This window comes from Dromiciops gliroides, chromosome 3, assembly GCF_019393635.1.
Source record: "Dromiciops gliroides isolate mDroGli1 chromosome 3, mDroGli1.pri, whole genome shotgun sequence".
NCBI lineage: Eukaryota > Metazoa > Chordata > Mammalia > Microbiotheria > Microbiotheriidae > Dromiciops > Dromiciops gliroides.
The window spans coordinates 261,191,779-261,218,226 of record NC_057863.1 but is presented as its reverse complement, the minus strand read 5'-3'; the positions used below and the strand labels follow the sequence as shown (position 1 = coordinate 261,218,226).

Below are 26,448 nucleotides of genomic sequence, written 5' to 3'. Positions count from 1 at the left end.
GAAGCTATATTTTCATGTGGATAGAGCTGAAGTATTACTTTTCATCTGTTATCTACTACTATTCCTATGGCTTGCAAAATTTCCCCTTAGCTCTATAATATTTAATCATTGGTTTTGTCGGAGTAAACTATTTCTACCACCTACCTTCCTAAAAGAATGAGAAAATAATTTATAACAGCAAAGTCAAGCAAACAATCAGGAAATACATAAATACATACATACATACATAAATACACATACACATATAGTAAAGTTCTCCCATTATTATAGTTTTGCTGTCTATTCCTGTTACTCATTTAACTTTTCCTTTAAGGATTTAGATTCTATACCATGTGTTTACCATATGTTATACCATGTGCTATACCATATATGTTTAATATTGATATTAATATATTGTCTATGGTACCTTCTAGAAAAAATGGTAGTTTCCCCTATTATCACTTTTAATTAGGTCTATTTTTGTTTTTACTTTGTCAGAGATCATGATTACTGCCCCTGACTTTTTTTTGTTTACTTCATTTGTAATGTAGTAGATTCTACTCCAGCTCTTTATTTTAACTCTCTGGGTATCTTTTTACTTCAAATGTGTTTCTTGTAAACAATATATTGTTGGCTACTAGTTCTCTGATACAGTTTGCTATCTTCCATTTTATGAGTGAATTCATCCCATTCACATTCACAATTATGATTGCTAACTCTGTATTTCCCTTCATCCTATTCTCTTAAACTTATCCTTCTCTTTTTCCCTTGCCCCCTCTTAAAGAGTTTGTTTTGCTTCTGATTGTCTCCTTTAATTTACCCTTTCTCTTTTTACCCCTTTTTGCCTTAACCTATTTCCTTCCTATTTATCTGTCCAGTAAAATGTATTTCTGTATCCAGCTGTTTGTTTGCATATTCTTGCCTCCTTTAACCAACTCAGATAAGTTTCAAGCGTTGCTCACTCCCTCTCTTTGTTGTATATTGTTCTTTGTACAACCCATTTATGTGAGATAATTTCCCCCATTCTTCCTCTCCTTTCCCCTTTTCCCAGTGCATTCCACTTCCCCATTCATTATGTTCTTCTTTTAAGTTCATCCAAACACAACAGAATTATACTCAGGCCATCTGTCTAATTATACTTTTTCTATGACCCCTGGTGATAAAGTTCTTAGTAGCTACATGTATCATTTCTCTATATAAGAATGTTTATAACTTTGCTTAGTCCCTTATAATTTCTCATTCATGTTTACTTTTTCATGCTTCTCTTGACTCCTATGTTTGTATATCACATTTTCTGCTCAGCTCTGGTCTTGTCATCAGATATTCTTGGAAGTCCTCTATTTCAGTAAAGATCCACCCTCCTCCCCCCACCCCCAACACACACACCACACAAACACACACATGCCCCCATTATGATTAGACTTAGTTTTGCTGGGTAGGTTATTTTTGGTTGAAAAATCTAGATTCTTTGCTTCCTTCACTTCCTAGAATATCACAATCTAAACTCTCCACTTGTGTTGTATGGTCCTGATGGTAGCTCTTTAGTACTTCCATTCTTTCTTTTTGGTTGTTTGTAGTATTTTTTCCTTGACTTGGGAGCTCTGGATTTTAGCAATGATATTTATGGGAATTTTGATTTTGGGGTTTCTTTCAAAAAATGACTGGAGGGTTCTATTAATTTCTACCTTCTTCTCTGGTTCTAAGATATCTGATAATTTTATGATTTCTTGAAATATGTCCAGAGTCATTGTTGTTGTTCATGGCTTTCAGGAAGTCTAGTTATTCTTAAATGATCTCTCCTCAATCTTGTTTCAATGTTAGTTGTTTTTCCTATGAGATATTTCACATTTTCCTCTATTTTTTAGACTTTTGTTTTATTTTTTCTTTCTTTATTATTATTCTTTTTTTCTTTAAGGTCACCCATCTACTACTTCGTGTGCCTAATTTTTGTTGTTCTTGCTGTGTCATTTCAGTGGTTTCTGACTCTCTTTGACCCCATTTGATGGGTTTTCTTGGTAAAGATAAAGGAGTGGTTTGCCATTTCCTTTTCCAACTCATTTTATAGATGAGGCAAACAGGGTTAAGTGACTTGTCCAGGGTTTAAACTTATGAAGATGAGTCTGATTCTAAGCCCAGTGCTCTATCCACTGAGTCACCTTGCTGCCCTGTGTGTAACATACACATACATATGTACACATACACATATAGGACATATACATGCATATATTTCTATGAATATATACTCCTGTGTATTATATACATATACACACACATATATTTGTGTATCTGTGTATATTATTTTTCTTCCATAGAATGGGTACTCTTTGAAGGCTGGTAGCTTTCCTTCATGTGTATTTCCAGCACCTAGCTGACCCATAGCAGAACTTTAAATAATACTAGTTGATTTGAACTGTAAGATAATCTTTCTTTCCTCAATACTTCCAACTGCCCCTTTAAATAGGGTCCTAATCTGACCTGGGATATACTGAAATGAAAACGAGAGTCTCCCTGAGTCCCTTCTGGGATGGGGAGGGAATCACTAATATTAGTTTCTCTTTGACATGCTTCTGCTTCCAAATACCCACAGGATGACCAGGGATGAACCCTTGATTTCACAAGTGCCAGAAGGTGTGGGAGGAATGGGAAGTGAGAGCTGGTTCTGGAGGAAGCAGAAGTAGGGCACAGGAAAAGCCATGTCCCAAGGCAAAGTTGACTCAATGCTGCCCTTGAACAAGACTTCTGGGATGTGCGGAGCAGGGGACATGGGGGCTGGTAGGGCAGGGGGCAGGCGCTGAAGTTTCTCCTGTTATCCCCAGTCGGGAAGGGAAAAGCTTGTGAGGAGGGTGGGAAAGGGGTTGATGGGGGGGCCTCTGTGTTTGGCAGGTCGAGGAGTATAGGAGGTGAGAATCAAAACGCAACGAATAGGGAAGGAGAAGAAAGGAGGTGGAAGCACCAGAAGTCTTATTATTTCTTAATGTGTCATGAAGTCATTAGCTTCCATTTGGCCAATTTTAACTCTCAAGAAGTTAAAGGTTTGTAGTTCTTTTTCCAAATTGTTAATTCTTTTTCCAAATATTTCTCCTTTACATGTTGCCTCTTTTTAATATCCTTTCCTCTACTGTTTTCATTTGTTTTTTAAAATAAAATTTTAGCTCCTTCTTTGACACTTGCTTTAAGTCTTCTATAGCAATTTTTGTTGACTTGTGTCTAAGCTGCACTTGTCTCTGAGGCTTTGCTTGAAAATTTTTTTCCAACTCATTTTTTTCTATCCATTTCCTTGACTTTTCATTACCAGTTCCTATTATTCCCAAGAGGTTGATGTTCTAAAACTTCCTTCATCACCAGTTCACAGTAGAAAACAAAACATTTTGTATTTCTAGTAATTACTAGAAATTTCTTCTTCATCAGGATCATAGTGCTACATGTACTCTTAAAGATCTCCATAAAGATTGTACATACAACTCATGCTAAATTTAACCACCTTACAGTTGATAAGGTAATTTGGTTGTGTAAAGGGAAGTATTTTTGATGCACTTATTTTAATGGTGAATGGGAATGTAATGATATGATTAACATAGAATGAGTACTTAAGGACAAAGGAATGAATGCAATTCAAATTCTAGAGGAAAGTTGATTATAACACTGGCTCTTTCAGAAGTAATTGGACTATTTAAGCCTCAGCCTCTGGGTGTAGAATCTTTTATATCTGAAAGGGCTCCTCTCTTATATTTAGCTTTCTGGTTTTGTCCCTTATAAATTTCTATGTTGTTGAAATCTAAATGGACCATGCTATTAAAATGCCCTTTGGAACAATCTGACTATTTTGTTCTGGGCCATAAATCAACTTTTGTCCTTGGAAAGCTAGGTGGCATAGTTGATAGAGTGCTGGGCCTTGAGTCAGAAAGATTCATCTTCCTGAATTCAAATCTGGCATCAGACACTTACTAGCTGTGACTCTGTGACACTGGGCAAGTCACTTAACCCTGTTTGCCTTAGCTTCTTCATCTGTAAAATAAGCTGGAGAAAGAAATGTCAAACAACTCCAGTATCTTTGCCAAGAAAAACCCAAATGGGGTCACAGTTGGACATGACTGAAATCACTGAACAACAACACAATATGATTGATAACAGAAAAAAACACACCCTAATTTATCAGAAGGTCTAGTGGGTAACATATCAAGAGAATACTAACATCTTCACTGTAGTTCAACCTTTTGAAAACTGTGAGAAGGCACAAAAATTGGTTCTGTAATGGGGGAAATGGGGTACGGGTTTGGGGTAGAGGTTGGGGTTCTTAGGAATTCCTCTTTAAAGAATTACACCCTCTTGCACACAAAAGTAGTTAGAATAAGGTGGTAGTTTATTTAGGGGCAAGGGAAAGGAAAGGGGGAGGAGGGGAAGGGAAGCCATGAAAAAAATCCTTGGACTTCTCATGGGGAGATAGCACAAAGCACCTGGCTCAGAGGTACCAATCTCCTCAAACCAGAGACTGGCAGGTACTTTTATAGAGGACTGATGGGGGTGGACCATCTGCCTGTGGAAAGTTCCTTTAGTGAGGGAGGACCATCCCCCACTGGAAGTGACTGGAGGAATTGGGTGAGGGGTGGCTATCATTTCTCTTCAGGACACAAAGGCTGCAGCCACACCCAAATTTATCTCCCCAGGGGTAAGGGAGACCAGAATGAAGGGTGGAGATTGAAGCTAGCTCAGTCCAATTTGGTTCTGCTTATCTCTCTAGGCTATCTGTCCTCTGGTTTAGTTTCTCAAGGAGAAGATTCTTTGATGTGCCCCAGAGAACTTCCCAGTTCCTAAATAGAAATTCCTGTGTGGATCTGATCACTGAAATAGTGGAGTTCCAGGAAAAGACTCAAATACTTTATTATAAATAAGGCTGAGGAAGTTCTGAAAATGTGTAATGAACTCACTAGATTCAACAACAAAGCATTTCAACTGGAGATTGCCATTTTAAATCTCCTAGCCATCACTTCTACAAGACGGTAGATGAACCTCTGCTTATAAAAGCATTGTGGTTACTCTGATTTCTCTCACTTCAAAATGTGAGACAGTAATGCTCAGTACTCCCACCAATATAGATAATTAAAATTCTTAAGTTCTAAGTGATATAGACTTATTTCCCTTTTAAAATGCTATTTTCTTTTTAAAAATGGCTTCGTGGGAAAGAAACAACTCTTATGTTCTCATGAGTAACAATAACACTAACTAGCATTTCAGTAATACTTACTATGTGTGAGACAATGTGCTAAACACTTTAAAATATTATTTCATTTGATCTTCATATCAACCCATGTAGGTAGTTGCTATTATTATTCCCATTTTATAGTTGAGGAAACTGAGGCAAACAGATTTAAGTGACTTTACCAGTCCTACATTTTCATCTGCCTGGTGGGCCTCACCACCCTGGTTTCCCATATGCGTCATTTCCCCTAAAACTAATCTTCCTTCAAATTTTCCAGTTCCTATGAAGAACCATAACTTTCTCCTAATAATGAAGGTTCAGAACCTCAGGATCATCTGGAACTCATTCCATGCCATCACTCCCATATCGACTTTCCAAATCTTAATAATTCTACTTCTATGATATCTCTCCCATTCATTCCCTTTATTCAAATTGGCCACCACCCTACTTTAGCCCTACATCACTATTCACCTGGTATATTACTTCTAACTGAGTCTCTTCCCTTCCTAATTCATCCTCCACACAGCTGTCAAACTAACTTTCTTGAGACATAATTCTTTTTTTTTTTTTAGTGAGGCAATTGGGGTTAAGTGACTTGCCCAGGGTCACACAGCTAGTAAGTGTGTGTTAAGTGTCTGAGGCTGGATTTGAACTCAGGTACTCCTGACTCCAGGGCTGGTGCTCTATCCACTGCGCCACCTAGCTGCCCCGAGACATAATTCTGACCAAGAAGGAATCCATCAACTCAGTTTTAGAACTCCTACTCTGTGGCTCAAAGGTCCTGACTAGTGATTTGTTGCAAATTCACCTAATTTCTAGATAGCCCCATGCAGATGAGTCATGTCCCATCAGTTTAACCACCTCCTTATTCCCTCCTTGGGATCTTTTCATCTTCTCTGCCACCATGTACATTGTACCTTATTTCATATCTATTGCTTTAGAAGTAGTGATACCAGTGTAAAAGGCAGAATAATCAATGTTTACAGCTCCATTAAGCCTGTTAATTTCCCAGACAAAATAGCCATCCCTGAGCATCATTCCCCTAACATGTGTAATATGTGTAGAATGTAATCTATTTGAGGACAAAAACTATCTCACTTTTGTATTTGTATCCTAGAACCTAGCATAATACTTAACATATAGGGGACTCATTATAGGGGACATCATGTTTTTGTATTAATGCTTTTTATTCCATTAATGTTATTTCCCTGTTCAAAAAACAAATCAATCACTCCCCATTGCCTCAAGGATAAATTATAAACTATTGTTTTTATTTTTTTAGGCCCTTCATAATATGTGGGAACTGAGTCAGTCAATCATTGAAAGTTACCATTCTCCCAGGCCCAAATCCTCTTAAAGAAAGTAACTAGCCCTAATGCTTTTATCAGTCAAGAAAACAATTAAATCATTCAATCAATCCAAGGCATTAAGTGTATTAATGCCCACTCCAAATCCCTTGTGGATTTGGCTTAATGTAGTAAGCCCAGAACCAAGCATGCAAGTGTCTAGCAGGAGACAGTAAAAAGCCATTTTATCTGAGCTCCTGAGTGGAATAGTTGGGGCCAGAGAGGAAGAAGTAGAGCATCTTCTCCTCCCCTGCTTAGAGCATCCTCTCCCCCCCAGAGTGACCTTGTGAGCTTCCAAAGGTAAGAAGAATAGAACTTCTCATCAGTGCCTTGGGAGTTGGGTCTGCAATAGGAGCTGAGGACAAGCTAAGAACACTCAGGAAGGCAGTTTCATGGCTTTACAAGTATCAGAGGAGAACACTACACTGTATTTCAGAGGAGAACAGCTTGAGGACTTGCAGGCTCTATGAGTTTACTCTTCTGGCATATGAGCACCCTAAGTTTGCACTCTCTTTCCCTGGTCTCTGTCGATTATTGTTGCTGAGTTTGTTATAGGCTTCTGCCACCTTCGTAAATAGTCATTAACTACCACAGCTAATTAAGTCAGCATGCTGTCTAATTAGGATCTACTTATAATCAACATGAAACACACCAGTAGGGGCTTATGAGTCATAGAACTATAAAGACATTCTACTCCAGCCCTTCAGGGCCCCTTAGACCAATGGTGCCAAACTCAAATAGAAATGGATCACAGATTTTGTGGCTGCTTGTAGCCTACCACAAGTTGGACACTAGAGGATGAGAATCTGGCTACTCTGGGGACCTGAAGTACCTGTGCAAGCCGAGTGTGGGGAGACTAAATCCAGAGCATTGTTACATAATGAGACATAATTACATAATGTCCCAGATATATAATGAGCCCCTTGCACTTGCCAAACCCACTGGAGAGATTCTTCAACTAGGATTCTCTTTCACTCAATACTCTAGTTTTCAGGATTCACTAGGAAAATATAGCATTTTTTTCTCTCTTTTGTTTAGACTGCAATTGTACAAGAACGTTCTGGTATGTTTTCCTATAAGTCAAACTAGGGTTTTTGTTTGTTTTGGTTTTGGGTTTTTTTTTTTTTTTTGGTGTGAGGCATTTGGTATAGGACCTAGAGAAAATTTGCCTGGGCCTCAAAGGGAATTGCCTTTAGTACAAGAGCCCCTGGAAAATTTTGGCATATCCTGTCTAGAAAAGGATTTTTAGAATTTTTTTTCCTGTGCCAGTTGAATGATTCTATTCACTAAAGGAATCCTGGAAGTACTTTCACCTAGACAGTTTGGTGTTTCCCTTAAAGGGTTCAGGAGTGACTTGTACTCTATTCCAGGTTCTTAAGCCATATGGAAAGAGTTCCACATATTCTGGGATCTCTTTAGAGACTGAGCTGTTCTTCTGAGACAGGAAATTTGATTTTCTTTTCTTTTTTGAGTTGGTCAATGATTAAATCTGGCCTTTGTGTTTGGCCCCAGAGTAGAGGGGCCAGAAACAAGCATTTACTAAGTGCCTTACTGTGCCAGGCTAATGTGCTAATCCCTTTACAAATATTACCTTATTTGTTCTTTACAACACCTCTGGAAGAAGGCAGGTGCATTATTGTCCCCATTTTAGAGATGAGGAAACTGAAGCAGAGGATAAGTAACTTATACAACATGTTTTATTACAGAAAAAAACCCAACAGTCCCAATTTGCTTGTCATCTCACTTGAAGGGGTGACTTATGATTAGGTATGATGATGCAGTTTTCTTCTGGGTTACTTGTAGAGTCTTGAAGCTGCCATCCCTCCGTGTTTCTAGTTTATCCTCAGTTCCCAATGAAGATCCTGTTGCTAGTGGCTGTTCTACCAGGATTCTGCCAGGACACTGATGAGAAGTCCAGTTCTTCCAAGTCTCTGAAGTTCACAACGTCATCCTCTGGTCAGAGCAGGGAGCAAGAAGAGATGCTCCACCTCTCCCCGCCACCTTCCCTCTCGGGGGCTGGCTGGAATGGCTCTTCCCTCTATGCTGTCAGACTCCTGAATACCTGGGTTGAATTCTGAGCCATTTGATACAAATCTGTGGAGCATAAGGGCATATAATAGTCAAATGGCTTGGAATGATTGAATGATTCAATAGATGTATTCTCATCTAATATAATGTATCAAAGCAATCATGAATTACTTTAAGTGGAGGTAGGGATTGAATGTGTTAATCAATCACCAGCTTTACCCTCTTCTCCCAAGACTAATAGTTGCTGTTCTCTGTAGGTTTGGCAAAATTCATAATATCAGATGCTGGATGACTGTCAAATGATTTGGGGAAGGGGCAAAGGGGTTGGGTGAAGGGAATAAAAATTTCTACACCTACTATGTTCCAGGCACCATGCTAAGTATTTTTTACAGATATTATCTCATTTGAACCTCACAACAACCCTGCGAGGTAGTGTTACTGTCCCCTCTTTATCCTTGAGGAAACTGAAGCAAACAGAGGTTAAATGACTTGCTCAGGGTCATAGAGCTGGTGTTTGAGGTTGGATTTGAACTCAGGGCTTCCTGATACCAGGCTCAGTGCTTTATCCACTGCACCAAGTGTTGTCTCTGTATTATCCTTTTGAGGGTTTCCACTGTGCCTTAAATGTAAACATCTTAGGAAAAGTTCATTATCAAATCTAGCAATTGATATTCTTCCATACTTCCAAATGTGTGGTGATTCAATTGAACAAAAAATCATTTTACAAAGTTCTCATAGATCACTGCCTATCTTAGCCTTTGCAAGTGGCCTCTTCCCCAACTCAAAACAATGAAAAAAAAAAAAAGAAAAAAGGAAATAAAAAATCTTCCCTCCTATCTCAGAGGGAAAACCTGGTCCCTGACAAAAATCCTAAGCATGTGGGGCTCTCCCCTCAAGTAGCCAAGGAGAAAGCCATACTACCCCTAAGGAGAGCACCTGGAGGATGCTAACAAATGACTTCCCAGGAGCTGTGAGTTTACCTTTTTTGTCACATGTGCTCTATAAGCTCCAGTCCCTTTTCCTCTGTGGGAGAGTCTATCATTTTGGGGGTAGGGGTAGGGTGGGGTTTTTTTTGGGGGGGAGGGTGTTTTATGTCAACTCTTCTTATTATACCACCTTAGTAATGCCTGTTTCTAAAAACTAATTAAGTTGGGCTGGCTATTTGATATCAATTAATAATCAATGCAAAGCATACCAGTGGGTGTACGTGATATGTAGAATTATAAATTCACTCTTCCTTCAGTCCTTCAGAGTCCCCTAGAATCCTGGATGGGGCAAGGGGAAAGAAGCTAGTTATAATCTGGAGACCTGATCTTTGGTTGAGTGATTGTGGGTGTTAGGAGAGTAAATTCAGCACGTGTGCTTCAGTCTTATTTCATATTACTCTCTTTCACACAATCTATAGTTCACCTTAGCCAGATTTCTCAATATTTTCCAAATTTAGGAATTTATCCATCTCTGTATATTTATATAAGGCTAACTCCTTTTCCTAGAATGTATTTCCTCCTAACCTTCATCTCTTATACTCTTTATCTTCCTTCAAGTTAAAGCTGAAGTGTCATATTTTCAGTGAAGCCTTTCCTAACGTCCTTCAAACTACTTCTATTTCCTTACATGTTTTATCTTCCAAACAGTATGTAATTGTCTCAGAAATAAGATCATTTTGTTCATGTCTCTCTTAAATAATTAGTGCCTAGGATAATGTTTTCTGTGCCTAGCATATGCATCATAAATGTTTGTTGAATTGAATTATTGAGAAAAAAGTTAGAATACCTCCTGGTTTTCACCCATGTGCACTTGAAGTCAGCTTTCTCTATTTTTCTCTACTTTGTATAGGTGGCAACATTCGTAGGACCTGTGACAGCTATCCCGGTCCTTCTTTTCTCAGGATTCTTTGTCAGTTTTGATACTATTCCAGCATATCTGCAGTGGATGTCCTATATTTCTTATGTCAGGTAATATATGGAAAACCAGTTGATTTGCCTTTATTTTTAACTGTCATGACTAGCAAGAATTGCTATGATTCTAGAGGGGTGGCTAGGTAGCACAGTGGATGAAGCACTGGCCCTGGATTCAGGAGGACCTGAGTTAAAATCCGGTCTCACACACTTGACACTTACTAGCTGTGTGACCCTGGGCAAGTCACTTAACCCTCATTTCCCCACAAAAATAAAAAAAAAGGAATTGCTGTGATTCCATAATTGATGCTATGAGCATTTGCTAATGAAAGCTAGCAAAATCTTCGTTATATTGGACAGAAAGGTCTTTTTCCAATTAAACATTTGGCATGAAAAATGAAGTCTGTAACATTCCAAATAAATGAATAAACATATATTTGCCATGCCTGTGATTTTTCCCCATATAAAATAAGGAAGATGAAGTAGATGGATACATAGCCTTGCCATAACTTTATCCTAGAATTATAAAATGTTAGCACTTAAAGATCAACGAATCTAAAGGTTCTTAACCTTTTTATTCATGAACCCCTGTGACATTCTGGTAAAGCCTCAGGACCTCTTTTCAGAATAATGTTTTTAAATTCATAAAATAAAATGTATAAAGTTACATATGAAACCAATTGTACTAAAATAAGGATTTTTCTTCCCATCACAGACCCCATGAAAATATCCATTGACTCCTTGGGGACCTGTGGACCCCTAGCTGAGAATCCCTGATCTAGTTCATCATCCTCATTTTAGAGACTGGAGAAACTAAAAAGTTCTCCAAAATCACATAGCTGGAAGAGATGACTCTAACATGTCTACTAGGAAGTGTTCCAAGATGACCATGTTAAAAATTCTTTTCAGTTCTTTCTCAAAAAACAGTAAGAAAGGGATCAAACAAAATAAAGGAGCTGTAATTGAAGAAGAATAAAGATAAATGTCCAGCAAAATAACTAATTCCATAGAAAATTGAAGAAGAAAAAAAAACAGAAAAGATTCTATTATTCATCTCATGTTTAACCTATTCCCTTCTCTAATCCCATACTGGATTCTAACTCAGGATTCTGACTACAGTAGCTACTGAATCAAATCAAAACTAACTGCAGGTGGAGAGAACAATGACCTAAAGCCATTACTGCCTACCCAGGATTTATGACAGCACTTCTCTGCTAATGCCCCCTGCTCTGTAACTCAAAGAGAAGGCCATGGATTATTATCTTACAGAGGTGGCTACAAAGACTACTAAGTCGAGGGGCAGCTAGGTGGCACATTGGATAGAGTGCTGGACCTAGAGTAAGGAAGAAATCAATTCAAATCCAGCTTAATACACTTAATTAGATGTGTGACCCTGGGTAAGTCACTTAACTTCTGTTTGCCCCAGTTTACTCATCTCTAAAATGGAAATAACAAAAGTGCCTACCTCGCAGGATTATTGTAAGGATCAGATGAGATAATTTTATACAGTGCTTAGCACAGCTCCTGCGACATAATGAGCACTATGTAAATGCTAACTATTATTATTTTGAAACAAAATTACTATTGTCTTTAATTGTCCTGGTGTTGTGGACATTCTACACCTGGTATAGAATACCATCAATAGCAATTCAGTTATTCTTCAGTGCTTTAATAGGGGCACATTCTTAAACCTCATGGTTTGAGGCAAGGAATGATAGGATAACTAAGAAAATCATCAAAGAAAGGAAAACAAGTGACATAAAGAACTACTATGGGATTAGAGATTTCAAGGATAAAACTACAGGGGACAGCTAGGTGGCGCAGTGGATAAAGCACTGGCCTTGGATTCAGGAGTACCCGAGTTCAAATCCAGCCTCAGACACTTGACACTTAACTAGCTGTGTGACCCTGGGCAAGTCACTTAACCCTCATTGCCCTGCAAAAATTAAAAAAAAAAACCACAACTACAGGAAAATATAATTTACAATATACCCAGAGAAATTACAGCAAAGGAAAAAAAATCATAGTAAGATTTTAGAAATTTGCATACTTTTTGACATTTTCTAAATTTATGGAATAAAACAAGCATTTCCATAACATAGTACAATAAAAAAGATGATTGCACATGAAATTGCAAATCCACTGTGCACGACCTGCTATTCCTTTCAAATATACAACAAAATTATCATGTAAATTTCTTTTTGCCCTTTTTTTTCTTCCCTCCTTCCCTACCCTAGAGAAGACTACCATTAGAAACAAATAGGTATATTCATGTAAAATTATTCAATACATATTTGTACTTATCAGCTCTTTCTCGGGATGCAGATAGATACCAACAAATCAGATATTTTTTTTTCTAAATATGTGATTAGCTTGGTGGTGCAGTGGTTAGAGCACTGACCCTGGAGTCAGGAGGACCTGACACACTTACTGACACCTGAGACACTTACTAGCTTTGTGACCCTTGACAAGTCCCTTAACCCTTAACACAGACTACCTCCTTAAACAACAACAAAAACAAAATGTCTATGACCTGAGGCAATACACTGTGTTATAAAGCATAGATAAAAAAAGGTTTAGCTTTTTTTAAGTTGTTCAGTCAAGTCAATATATTATTCGATGTCAAGTAAGTTGTTCAAAGCATTTTTGGACAGGACAACAAGGGTTAAGTGACTTGCCCAGGGTCACATAGCTAGTAAGTTTCAAGTATCTGAGGCTGAATTTGAACTCAGGTCCTCCTGAATCCAGGGCATGTGCTTTATCTACTGCACCACCTAGCTACACCCAAGAGCATATTTTTAAAGTGCATTTTATTGATTCCTTTGGCTTTTAATCACAGACACTATTTGGAAGAAAAAAAAATACAAAACCCTCCCCCACTCTAGATTTAACCCTCACTTATAAGAAAAACAATTAAATTAAAGCTTCTATCATGTTCAATACATTTGATAATGTACACAATATTCTGCCCTATTAGTCCTCAACCTCTGTTCCATGAAGAGAGTACTGATATGTTTCATTATCAAAACATATTTATTTGTTGAAGCAGAATTCTTTTTTTGCCAATCAATTGTGGCTATTCTAAGGGAGAGTTTTCTTTAAAAGAAAGGGAAGCAACAGAAAATCAAAGAGAAAGACACCTAGATAATGATAATAGAGACAGTATATGAAAGAGTAGAATATGTTGCCATGTTAAATGTACTTGTGATGGGAGAAAACAGAGTGAGATCTAAGCAGAAGACAAAATATATAGACTGTATTATCCTTCTAATAAAGAAGAAAATGTGGAGGGTCAGGTAACAGAAAGAGTACTAGATTGGGGCTCAGGAAAACAGGACTCTAGTGAAGGCTCACACACTAAGTAGCTATGCAAGCAGCTTGGTTACTTGTAACAAGTAACTTTAATGATCTTGGCTTCAGTTTTCTCATTTACAAAATGAGAAAGGCAGACTAAGGGATTTTTAGCATCATTCCAGCTTTAAAATTCTAGAATTCTAGGTTAGTGTGATGAAGAAAGTAACCATTGTTGATTTGGTGTGATGGTGAAATTCTTAGATTATAATCAATGCTTTCCTTCCTAGGTATGGGTTTGAGGGAGTCATTCTCTCCATCTATGGTTTGGATAGAGAAGATCTTCATTGTGACATTGAAGAAACTTGCCACTTTCAGAAATCAGAAGCCATACTGAAAGAACTGGATGTGGAAAATGCCAAACTTTACTTGGACTTTATTGTTCTTGGGATTTTCTTCATCTCCCTTCGCCTCATTGCCTATTTTGTCCTCCGATATAAAATCCGAGCAGAGAGGTAAAACATTCTAGTAGGGAGAAAATTAAAATTTGCAATTAAAGGCACTTGTCTTGTGTTTTCAGGTCAGTATCTTACCCAACTCTAAAAACTATATTACATTTCTGGATGTCAAGTGTTCAACTTCTCAGACCAGTTGGGTTGGGTTACCTCTCCATTGTCCTCTATAATTTTAACTAGGAAGAAGATATAGAAGAGTTTTTTTTTAAAAAAAAAAGCAAAATTTAATACTCAAGGATGATGTACCTAAAATATTACTGGTGACTGGATATTTCCTTTACAAAATTCTTCTTTATGACAAGATGACTTGAGGTCCTGGACATGGAATTATGAAGCAATTCCTTCATAGAGAACTTTTTCAGGAACTGATCACTTTGTATATCAGGATGGGAAGATAAGAAGCTGGAACACAGGGTTATCTTTCTCTTTCTTTTTCTTTATTAAAAAATTAATTTTAATTTTCTAAGGTTTGTCTCCTTATGACTATTTTTCTCAAGAAGTAACTTCCCATGCCAAAAATGTACAAATCTCATTCACATACAAAAATGTATCTTTTAAATATTATTTGTGGAAAATATTTTAGATTAAAGAATTGTAATTGACTGTTTAAAGGAGTCTCAGATTTACAAACTGGTCTCATTTAAGGTTCAGATTTTGTGGAAGGATAAAAAAAAATGTTTCAGGTTGAGTCATACACCTTTAAACCACATTTTAAAATTTGCGTAACATACTGAGAATAGTTTTTTTTAAAAGACAAAGGAAATAAACATAAAACTTGGCCAACTCATCTGAAAAAAATGTCTTCCAGATACTTCATGTTTCAGGTAATAAAAATTAGTAGCTCTTTCACTTCAGTGGATGGTATGCTTCTTGGTTGGATCTGACCACTACAAAGAAAAAACCCAAAAAACTAAAGGTTCCATTTAAAAGTGAATTTTAGGCTAAGACAGTGAATGTAAAACTGACATTGTAGAATGGAAACACCATATGTTGACTATATGTTATTAGCAATTATTGTGATTTGTGTGGAAGTGGTTGAGATATTTATGAGGGTATTTCCTAGAGCAGACTATGTACTTCTGTGTAATTTTACTAACCAATTTCTTTTCACTGAATCTCAGCTACATTACACAAAAGGGAAGATGTTATATCTTTACATGCAGCACTAACTATTGCCATTTCACTTTATAAACTTTGAACCAAGTTGGGCCTATGGTAGGTTTTTTCCACTCATTTGAATTGTAAGAAAATGATATAAAATCCTTTGGAGTAGAAATTATTAATATGTCTTGCAGGAATGCCAGGGAATGTTTGATATGTTAGATTTCAACAATTCAGGACTCTCTCCACATTGTACACATATTTCCTAAACACCAAAAAAAGTGGTAGGCAATTCTAATGTAAATCAAGATCTTTTTAGGGAAGTATTCTGTTAATAAGAGAAGTCTCTTTACCACTTTCAATCTCACTATATACTCATCTGTAAAATACGGAATTTGAGCTAGATTATTTCCAAGGTTACATCCAGTGTTTAAAAAAAAATTCAGTGAAGTCTTTTCATTTGATTATTTTGCATAGTAGCATATCAGTGTGCTGGTCAGTTAGGCAAACTACATTGCTGATTGAACGGGAGTTAGTAAATAGTGCCTCTGGTTCTTCTGAAGCCAGACAATAATTTACAATGCTTTTAAAAACTAATATGCTCAGGTTACTATTACTTCTTAGTGACACCTTCATATATCCTAGAAATATCAAAACATCAATATTGCTAACCTGATTTTGTAATCTTGGTAGTGTAAGAAACTAACTTTTTCCTTCCCTAGGGCTTAGAAAGGGGTAAAGAAAAACTTGGAATTTTACTGAAAGCAAAAGTTGAATGATTTAGTTGACAAATACATGGAGATCTTTTTGCATTTATGAATTGGGTTCTATGTATGTGTCTTGGCTGATAAGAAAGTATTTGTGAATATTAAGGATTGAATTTATTTTTGGAAAGTACCCTGAAGTTATATAATTTGAACAGCATCTAAATGACTTATATGGGCTTTAATTCCAGACTAGATTTGCCTTAGAAGTAAGCAGAAATAATGCAAAAGCAAATCCTGAATATAGAGACCTCATGAACAATCTAACCAAAAACAAAATTAGAGAAAGAGAAAACTGCTCTTTCTTTTCCCATAATAACTTGCTTGGGGAGAATATATTTGAAGATTTTCTTTTGAAGATCCTTTATTAACAAGCCTGTTCATTCATGAAATAGTATTCAACAGCAAACTGGAAAGTTTCATTTGCAGAGGTGTATGTATGTATGTATATGTATATGTATCTATGTGCATATACATAGATGTGTGTGTTTGAGGGGGTATGCCATGTAGACATTATGACATTTCTAGTTTTGTTGGTGGTACTACTTCCATCTCAAAGTCAACCCCATCTTGTTTATTGGATCCATTGCTGTACCTCTTATTGTACTAAGTTTCTAAAGACGGTCCTCTTTTGTTCAGGATTTGATTTTCTTGTATTTCAAAAGCAATGAAGCCTTCTAAAATAATAATGTCTCTAAAGTTTTATTTTTCCTGTCTTTTAATTTCCTTTAAAACTTCAGATACTGAGGGCATTGAGAGGTAGATTCCCAAGATATCTAAAAAAGGGGAAGAGACCAAATAATTGGGAAAAAAATTGCCGACAGAATTATTATGGAGAAAAATGATTGACAGTATATTGGTTATATTGATACCTACCATCTCACATACATACTTTCTCACCTCTACAAATATCTATGAGAATAATCTACAAACATATGGAGGAAACCCTTACTAAAATATGAGGTAGAAACATTTTCATAAATTATATTCTACAGCAAATTATATCTTTATGGTTATACAACTGACTGAAAGGAAGGGACAGAGACTATAGGATCCCACTTTGTCTATTCCGTATTCGTTTTACATGTGTGTATGAATGTATGTTCATAGTTATAGTATCTGGTTAGGTATAAAATAATGTAGCCTTTACGGCTACATTGGTCAAAATTAAGGCTATAGATTTTGAGCTAGAAGGTACATAAGAGGTCCCCTCCGTTTTAAAAATGAGAAAGCTGAGGTCTAGAGAGGTTAAGCCCAAGTCCATATAGGTGAACAACACCTTTGGAATGTTTCAAATTTAGCACTCTTTCCACCATCCATAGATATCATGATAGTGGCAACTGTATGACAATCAATCCTTACAAATATCAAGTGAGGAATAAACAAGCATGTGAATATTAGACAAGAGATACTGTCATCTTGGAGAATCTTTAGGGCAAATCTCTCATAGAAGAGGTATTTAATTCTTATGTTGATATTTTTGTGGACTGGATGAAGAATCAAGACATTATAGATGAGGAATACCTATTGTTGAAAATGAAATGCACTTGGTTACTTAGCCCATTGACCAGGTCCATCAGCACTGCAGATAGACAATAATCTAGGCTGAGAATTAAGCAGGAAAAGACAAGGCTGGATAGCATTCGAGAAAATGGCACATTCATCAATCCCAATATTCCCTTTGAAGCAAAACCTATTTTTCTAGTAATGCTATAATAACTGAAAATCATTGCACATAATAATCACATGGTGAGAAACATGTGCTCCAATATTATCTGTGCAATATTAAGAGATATAGGGAAAGACCCCTAGCAAAATTTAGATGGAATTCATCTGGAGAATTTATGGGAAGATATGGATAATACTTAAACAAGATAAGAAAACATGAATAGATTATGATCTGTACCATTGAAGGGAATGCCTACATCAATGAGATCATAACTACATCAAAATATTTTAGAAAAAAGTAATAGTCTTTCTTCAAGTCCTCTGAAATGTTTTATTCATGTACTTTCAGTAGCTTTATTTTTATTTTATTTTTTTGTGGGGCAATGAGGGTTAAGTGACTTGCCCAAAGTCACACAGCTAGTAAGTGTCAAGTGCCTGAGGTCGGATTTGAACTCAGGCCCTCCTGAATCCAGGGCCAGTGCTTTCTCCACTGTGCCACCTAGCTTTCCCTCAGTAGCTTTATTTTTAAGGGTTAAACTTATTTCTCCATCATGCTTAGATTTGAAATACAGCTTTTCTAAACATTCATTTTTGTGTGGTTTGCCAAATGTGTTATTTCTCATAAAGTATACCATCAGCCTTCATAAATGGTTACATTTGCTTCATTTCTTGAAAATAGTAAAATAAATCATTTGGAGGTCTGCTTTTTTCTTAGAGATGCACTCTTTCATATATTGCCTAAAGTATTACTTTTTCTCTAAAATCAAAACCTTTCTCAAAAATCAAATTCTTCTAAGGCACCCTTTCTCAGAGATATAGTAAAAAGGAAATAGTACTTCTGTCATGTGTCTAAGTTAACCTATATAGCTAAACCAATTAGGAGGAAATGATGAAACATGTTATAGCTTCTACCTGCTTAAGTTTTTATGCAAATTCAAATCTGTCCTCTTCCAGGGGTCTGTTACTATTAACAGAGCAAAAATGAAAGTACATAATTTTTTTTTTTTTTTGGTGAAGCAATTGGGGTTAAGTGACTTGCCCAGGGTCACACAGCTAGTAAGTGTTAAGTGTCTGAAGCCGGATTTGAACTCAGGTACTCCTGACTCCAGGGCCGGTACTCTATCTACTGTGCCACCTAGCTGCCCCCATAATTTATTTTTAATGGTTCTCAAGACAGAAGATATATAATTTATACATTTTGCTTAGAAAGCTTCACATGGGATTACTGCAATCTTATTGGTGAACTTTTAAATTTATCTTTATTCAAAACTTTTTGAGCCCCACTTTTTGTACAAGTATATTTAAAGCATTAAGTTCCCCAAAGGCTCCAGGTTCTCCAGGAAACTAATGAGAAATTAATCTCAGAAGTAAGTATCATTTGAAAGTATAAAAAATGTTAAATGTAAATGTATACATTAAAGCAAGGTTTGGCAAACAACAGGCTATTGCTTGTTTTTTGTTTTTGTTTTTTGTTTTTACTGGAAGTGATCTAAGAATTTATTTTACATTTTTAAATAAAATTTTATTGCGTTGAAAAATGTAAAAATTAGTCAGCTTGTGGGTAATCAAAAAACAGGCAACTGGTAGATTAGGCACTGGGGGATAGTTTGATGACCCTGAACTAAAGGAATTCAAAAACTATAGCTGCTCCTTGGGAAGTATCCCAGGAGCCCAAAGGATAGGACTTAATTCCTTATTTAATTCAAAAACCAGCTCTTTTCTCAAACCAGAGCAAAGGAAATGAAAAGATTGACATGCAACATTAGACAGATTCTCTCAGCTCCTTTCTAACTCTAAGGCCCTATGATGTTATATGAGACAACAGATCTTTCCAGTCTCGTTCAGTTACTAAGTATAAAGGTGACATAGGAAGACTTGGATATTATTCAGAATTCTATTAAGCCTCTTTTTCCCCTGATAGTAGAGCCAATTAGACCATTTAGGATGAATCCCTTGGCAAAAAAATGTTTGATTCAATTCAATAAGTATTTGTTAGGTAGCTGTAAGACAGAGATGTTAAAGTCAAAACTCACTGGTCAGGGGCAGCTAGGTAGCATGGTAGATAGAGCACTGGCCCTAGAGTCAGGGGGACCTGAGTTCAAATCCGAACTCAGACACTTGACACTTACTAGCTGTGTGACCCTGGACAAGTCACTTAACCCCAATTGCCTCACCAAAATAAATAAATTGAAAACCCACTTGTCACATGAAGTCTACCAAACTCCCAAGTGGGGCCTGAACCAGATTAATTGTGAAATATTTAACAAAATCAATAAAAATACAATGTAGATCATGTCAATTTGTGGCTTTCTAAGTCAGTATGTAGCCTGTAGTGATCCATTTGTATTTGAGTTTGATATCACTGTTAAGGTAGTGTGAATACAAATGCAAAATGAGAGTCTCTGCCCACAATGAGCTTACATTCCACAGGACATTGGTTCCTTTCATCTTGCCCTAGACTCTGACTTCTTCATAGAGCTCTGCTCTAAACTAAGGAATGATAATTCTCATGATTTTTTTACTGAAATTAGTATAGTATGGTGATTTCTCAATCTGATCATAAAACTAATTTTTAAATCTACAGAGACCTTTTGTCTGCCAAAAGAAAAATATTTTTAATTTCATGTCATTGATGTGAAAAAAATGGAACATTTAGAGGTCTCCAGAGCTTATGGGTTTCCTTTTTAATTAGGGCTATGATTATTAAAAAGCATGAATTAGAGAAAGTTTCCAAGTATAGTGTTTATGGGAATAGAATTGTTTGTTTTTGGTTTTTTACAAATAAGAAATTTCAGTAAATGTTTTATTTTTAAACCTTTATTTTCTTGTTTTTAGGCTTAAATTCTTGTATTTTGGATTTCCTAAAAGCAATTCTTTTTGCATGATATTTCTAATATTCCTTATTATATGCTTTAGAAGGAATTTGCTTTTCCTTGAGATGTAAAAGAAAAAAGTAAATCATAAACTTTATGATCTTTAAGCAGAACGCAATGTCCTACTTAGTGCTTGCGTATACTAATATTTAGTATTTTTCTTGCTAACACAAGTTTTCACCATTTTTTCTCTGCTAGCCTGTGAACTTCTGTTGGTGACTTTGAAAAACACAATGGCCCTGTCACACCGTTTTCCTCTTCCAAATCACCCCATAGTTTCAGTTGTCTCAGCTACCTCACTGCCATAAACTTAGTGCCTATTCTTATGTTGTAGTGATTCAGGAACACAAATTTTTGTTTCCATATTTGCAGGTTCAGCAGCTCTGTGGTCAGGAAGCTATCCCTTTCTGACCATTTGTGAAGGCATGTCACTGAGCTGACATAAAGGCATCTTAAATGTTTTATGCTTTTATGCAAGTGTCCCAGTCAATCCCAAGAAAATATGCCCATTGTTGTTCTAAAGCCCATAGCGCTAACAGCAATCACTAGACCAGCAATTTGCTGAGACGATTTTTTCTCTTTAAAAACAAATAAAACCTAATTCCACCTCCTAAATTCTACCAAGGAAATTGATAGTATACCTCTTTAAAGGGAATATCATGTTTATTCCATCACTATTTTCTCCATATTTTCAAAAGCAGAATTTTCATGGGAAATAATCTTGAAAATACATTCATTCTTTTTAATCATTCTTTACTTCTCACACTGCTGCCTTGTATGGTTGCATTTGTCAGGTTAAAATCTCTGACTTTTTTTGATTTACTATAATTGGATCGGTTAAGAAATTAAAGTTGAGAGAGATTAATTTGAGATAATAGAAAGAATGCCCTTTGTTCATCCCAGACTAGTTTTGTTTTCTTCTGATGGAGTATGAGCTAACCTACTTTGAAATCTCCCTACCAGCAAAAGTGGTTTCACCATGTTTTCTGACAATTTTCCCTTTGCTATGTCTTGACTCTCAACTCTCACATAAAATCAGTACCCTTGTATGCAAACACTGGGTACATTTTTTTTTTTTTGCTTGCTCAGGAAGCACTACTGTAAGGGAATTTTTTTTTTAAATCCTTTTACAAATTCTTGTTATTTGAAGCTCAGGGCCATTCATTCTGCAACTTTTGGTTGAAAGCCTATCTTTTGTTAGTGTTAACTTTATCTTACTTAATGTTTATGTGTTAATTATTTCTATGTATAATTAACTTGACTCATGGAATAATGATAGTATTAAGTGAAGACTCTTGACATTCCTGAGATAAACCAAATAAGAGGAAGAAGGGAGCACAGTGATTTAACTTTAGAACCTCCCCTAATATTTTATATGTGAATGAATTTCCCTTCACGTGGGGCCAAGTATTTATAACATATAAATTCCTCCTTTTCAGTTAGCCCATTGTGACCTTACAACATAGCCTTATGTGTTGTTGTTTTTTAAGGGTTTTTTGTTGTTGTTTTTGCAGGGCAATGAGGGTTAGGTGACTTGCCCAGGGTCACACAGCTAGTGTCACATGTCTGAGGCTCGATCTGAACTCAGGTCCTCCTCAATCCAGGGCCAGTGCTTTATCCATGTCACCACCTAGCTTCCCCCTTTATGTTTTTTTTAAGTGTAGGATTATGCAAACCCAGTGTTTAATTTGTAACCAGATTTAGATTACCTATTAGAATGTTTAATTTCCCTTAAGGGATGTTTGAAATTTTGACTGTTTAAGTTTGTTCAACTTTTATGACGTTGAGGGAAGCATAGGAATCTATCTTTTCTTTCATTTTGGGGACCTAAAAGGGATAAACAAGATTGCAGTATGTAAAAGAATTATTTCTCTGTCACTGATGTAATTTTGTCTATAAGAGGCGTTGTTACAATGGTAATTGGAGTTCAGGTTTATTTTTCTCTCAGATCTGAACCTATGATTAAGCATAATAGAACCTAGGTTTGTCTTACCTCCACAAATTCTACATGGTTGTAGTTTTATTTCAGCAGCAATTCCCTCCACACTGAACTTAAAGAAGAAATATTTCTCCTATAATACTATGAAGTTTGATTTCACCTGTTTCATTTTCCTTCTTTCACCATTCTCTCCACATGCCCTCCTCCCCCAATTCTTATGGCTAAACTAGGTTAGGGAATAGCAAAAGTGTAAATGTTGTCTCAAACCAAAGAAATCAATGTCTGAAGTAGCAGTCAGAAAAGTTCATTAGAATGGATTTACTTCAGGTACTTAAATATGTATTCCACAGGTCAGCTGAGGTGGCTACTTGGTTTATTAGAGCAGGTAGAAGAAGGGATTTGAACTTCTTTGGAGGGGCAGAGGTTCTGACTTAATACATCAAGAAAAAAAATCTTCCATACATTAAAAAAATGGCATGATGTAAGTAAATTACCATATGTTTATTAGAGGAAAGCCACTGGGATTCTTTCACTATATAGTAACCATTGATAAGTATAAAAAAAAGGAGTTAAAACATGATAGAATCTCATTTTGCTAGAAATCTATACTAAAAGCTCAAGCATTCAGTAACTGGGTTTTGCTTCAATTTATTTAGTATGAGTGAACAATTTAATATGGATTCTTCTGTAACTAGCATTGAATCTGGCCTATCTGCTGCCTTTTACCATAATTAATGTAGGTAGTTTCTGTTCTTGCTTGTTTTATGATAGGGTTTTTTAAGATCATTTATTGGACATCTAATCTTTCAGCCAAATCTTAAGGAAAGGTATGATATGTCATACCCTTCATTCTACCAAAGCACTGTACATTTCAACAAGCATTTTGCTGGATAGCAATGCTACTATTTCTTCTTTAATATATATGTAATGAATAATTAGAATATGGCTGATTCTCTTTTTAAAAGGAAATGAAAAGGTGTCACTAAGCTTTGCATGTGAATGTAAATATATTTCTAATGTGCACATTTCATTTTATATTTCATTAGAAATACTAACCTGGGGGCAGCTAGGTGGTGCAGTGGATAAAATACCGGCCCTGGATTCAGGAGTACCTGAAGTTCAAATCTGGCCTCAGACAATTGACACTAGCTGTGTGACCCTGGGCAAGTCACTTAACCTTCATTGCCCCACTTAAAGAAAAAAGAAAGGAATACTAACCTAGTTAATTTTGCTAACAAAAGATGTTATTTTTTTGTTATTTTTTACACGATATCATTCTTTTAAGTGTAATCATTTTAAGGTGTTATTTTAAACAGTTCCAAGAACTGTATCATGTATGTTAGCTATAGAGTGTACCATTTCTTTGGTAATTTGTTCATTGGTCTCTGTTGTCACCTAAGGCCAGTTCCCTTAACTTCAAATGGAACACCACTAGATACATACTGCCCATACTAGTACCCCTGTTTTAACTTTTTTTAGATGTATTAGACAATATTGGAATTTAGACAAATAATCTTTATAATCTGCAATACAGAGTTTTATATTCATCTGTCTGCATTCTCCACTATGAACAATAAAAATTTGGTTCAAATGTTGAACACCTTTTGACACAATCCCCTTTCTTATATAGTCCAGTCATACATATACACATATATAGATATGCACACATATTATATGTGTGTATATATACACACATACATATATGGGTGTGGATATGTGTTTATGCATATGGAGTAAGTACCTTAAACCCTTGGATCTAAGAGATTAGAATGTGTTAGTTAAAGCAAACCAAGCATCTTGCTGCTTCTGAAAGCGATATATTTTTAGTGAATTTCATAACTTCAAATTTTCTCTTATTTTTCAACCTTTACATTTTCTCATTAAAGATATCTATTATGGTACAATATAATGGTCTCTAGCTTCAAGACATCAGTCAGTGTGAATCTCATTTTTTTTTTTACTTTATGGTTTTGCCACTAAAGGATTTAGATTTAAAGTCTCTGTCATATAAATGATGATTAGAAAGTACTGCAAAATGATTGTAATATTTTGACTTTCCCTCCTAAAAAGGAAGGAGATGATCACTTTTTTAAAGGAAATTGTGCATTGAAAAACTTAATATATCTGGTACTTTACCTAAGCTATTTAGAATGATTGGTTCTATGGGAGAGGAACTGGATATATATATATATATATATATATATATATATATATAATATAATTGGATATATTATATATATATATATATAATAGGGAACTCCTAGATTAGAAAGCCCTTTCTACCAATGCAGGTTGGCATCTTTACTGTATCTTATAGTATTCAAGAATTGCCTAGAACTGGTGTCAAACCCAATTAAAGACTGTGGCCTGTTAAAAGAGAAACCATTCATAAGAATCCTTGCCAGCTATATGTTGACTTAGAAAACCAGATCTTAACATCTTTGTCCTTTTGTATGGGCAGCTAGGTGGCACAGTGGATAGTATGCCTGGTCTGAAGTCAAGAAGATATCTTCCTGAGTTCAAATCTGGCCTCAGACACTTACTAGCTGTGTGACCCTGGGCAAGTCCCTAAACCCTGTTTGCCTCAGTTTCCTCATTGGTAAAATGAGCTGGAGAAGGAAATGGCAAACCACTCCAGTATCTTTGCCAAAAAATCCCAAATGGGTTCACAAAGAATTTGAAACGACAATGTCTTGTTATATTTTTATTTATTTTGTTAAATATTTCCCCATTACATTTTGATCTGGTTCAATCCCCAGTAGGAAATGTTGGTGGTAGAAATGCACTATTTGTTTGACACCTCTGGCCTAGAGCACTGAGTGGAAAATTGACTTGCTCTGTCACACAACAATGAAGTGTCAGATGGAGGACTTAATACTTGGTCTTCCTGGGTTCAAAGGCCAGAACTCTGCCCTCTGTGCCTCTAATATATAATCTTATTGGAGCTTAGTGTGGAAGGTAATCCTTCACTTGGTTAGGAATTATTTAATATCTTTTCTTCCCCTCATTTCCCTAAAGCAAGAGTCAATGCAAAAAATATTTTAAAATCAGTGTCCAAAGGTATGAATAGTCTGTATTTTGAGGTAATACCTATTTTTATGAAACTGTATACATGATGTTGATTCATTTCTTTAGAAACTACTGCTTGCATGCTATGATCTATTTGCACTACTGTAGATAATACATAGATGCAAAATATATAAATTAACATTTATAAAATATTTTTCTTTTGGTTCCTCGCTTCATTGCAGTTCCCTTGAACTTGAACAATGTACTTCACTTGAACAACGTACCTGAGCAAAACTGTAGAATGTGGGGCATTCTAACTAGTTCTTAAAAACAATGATTAATGCTTTATATATTTCTGTATAGTTCCTGTAGAAGATTTGTATGTGAATTTTTCCACATTTCCGAAATGTGAAATTTTAGCTTTGTTTTCTGAAAATAGCTGACATTTATGATATAACAAAAATCAAATAAAACATTATTTTCAGATTGCTGGTTTTTATTTCTGTGTAACCTAATAAAGCCTACTATAGGAATTTGATTAGGAATTGGGGTTGGGTGACATAGTTATTTTTGCTTCTTATTTGGGGGAGTTGTTTGTTTGCTTTTAACTCACTCTGTTGAACATTTAGGCTTTTTTAATGGAAAGAACTTGGTTCAGAATACATTCTATTTAAGTTGGAAAAAAAGTTGCTATTTCAATGTTTATCATTAACCCCCTGTTAAAGAACAAACTATTTAAATGCCCAAAGAATTTCATTTCAAAATAGCAAAGCAAATAGAAAAAAAACCTTTCATATTAATTAAGGCTGCCCACAATCAAAATGTATTTCTCCAGAAGAT

The 26,448-nt window shown here is 35.9% G+C and overlaps 1 protein-coding gene across 1 annotated transcript in view; it reads left to right on the top strand.

The window, feature by feature from the left end:
• Window positions 1–25,174, top strand: part of ABCG1 (ATP binding cassette subfamily G member 1) — a 121,325-nt gene extending 96,151 nt beyond the window's left edge. Inside the window, exons 14-15 of the mRNA XM_043994629.1 lie at window positions 10,387–10,505; window positions 14,030–25,174. Of these exons, the coding sequence (XP_043850564.1) occupies window positions 10,387–10,505; window positions 14,030–14,258 (348 nt within the window). The 3' untranslated portion in view covers window positions 14,259–25,174. The remainder of the gene's footprint in view (window positions 1–10,386; window positions 10,506–14,029) is intronic.
• The last annotated feature ends 1,274 nt before the right edge of the window (window positions 25,175–26,448 follow it).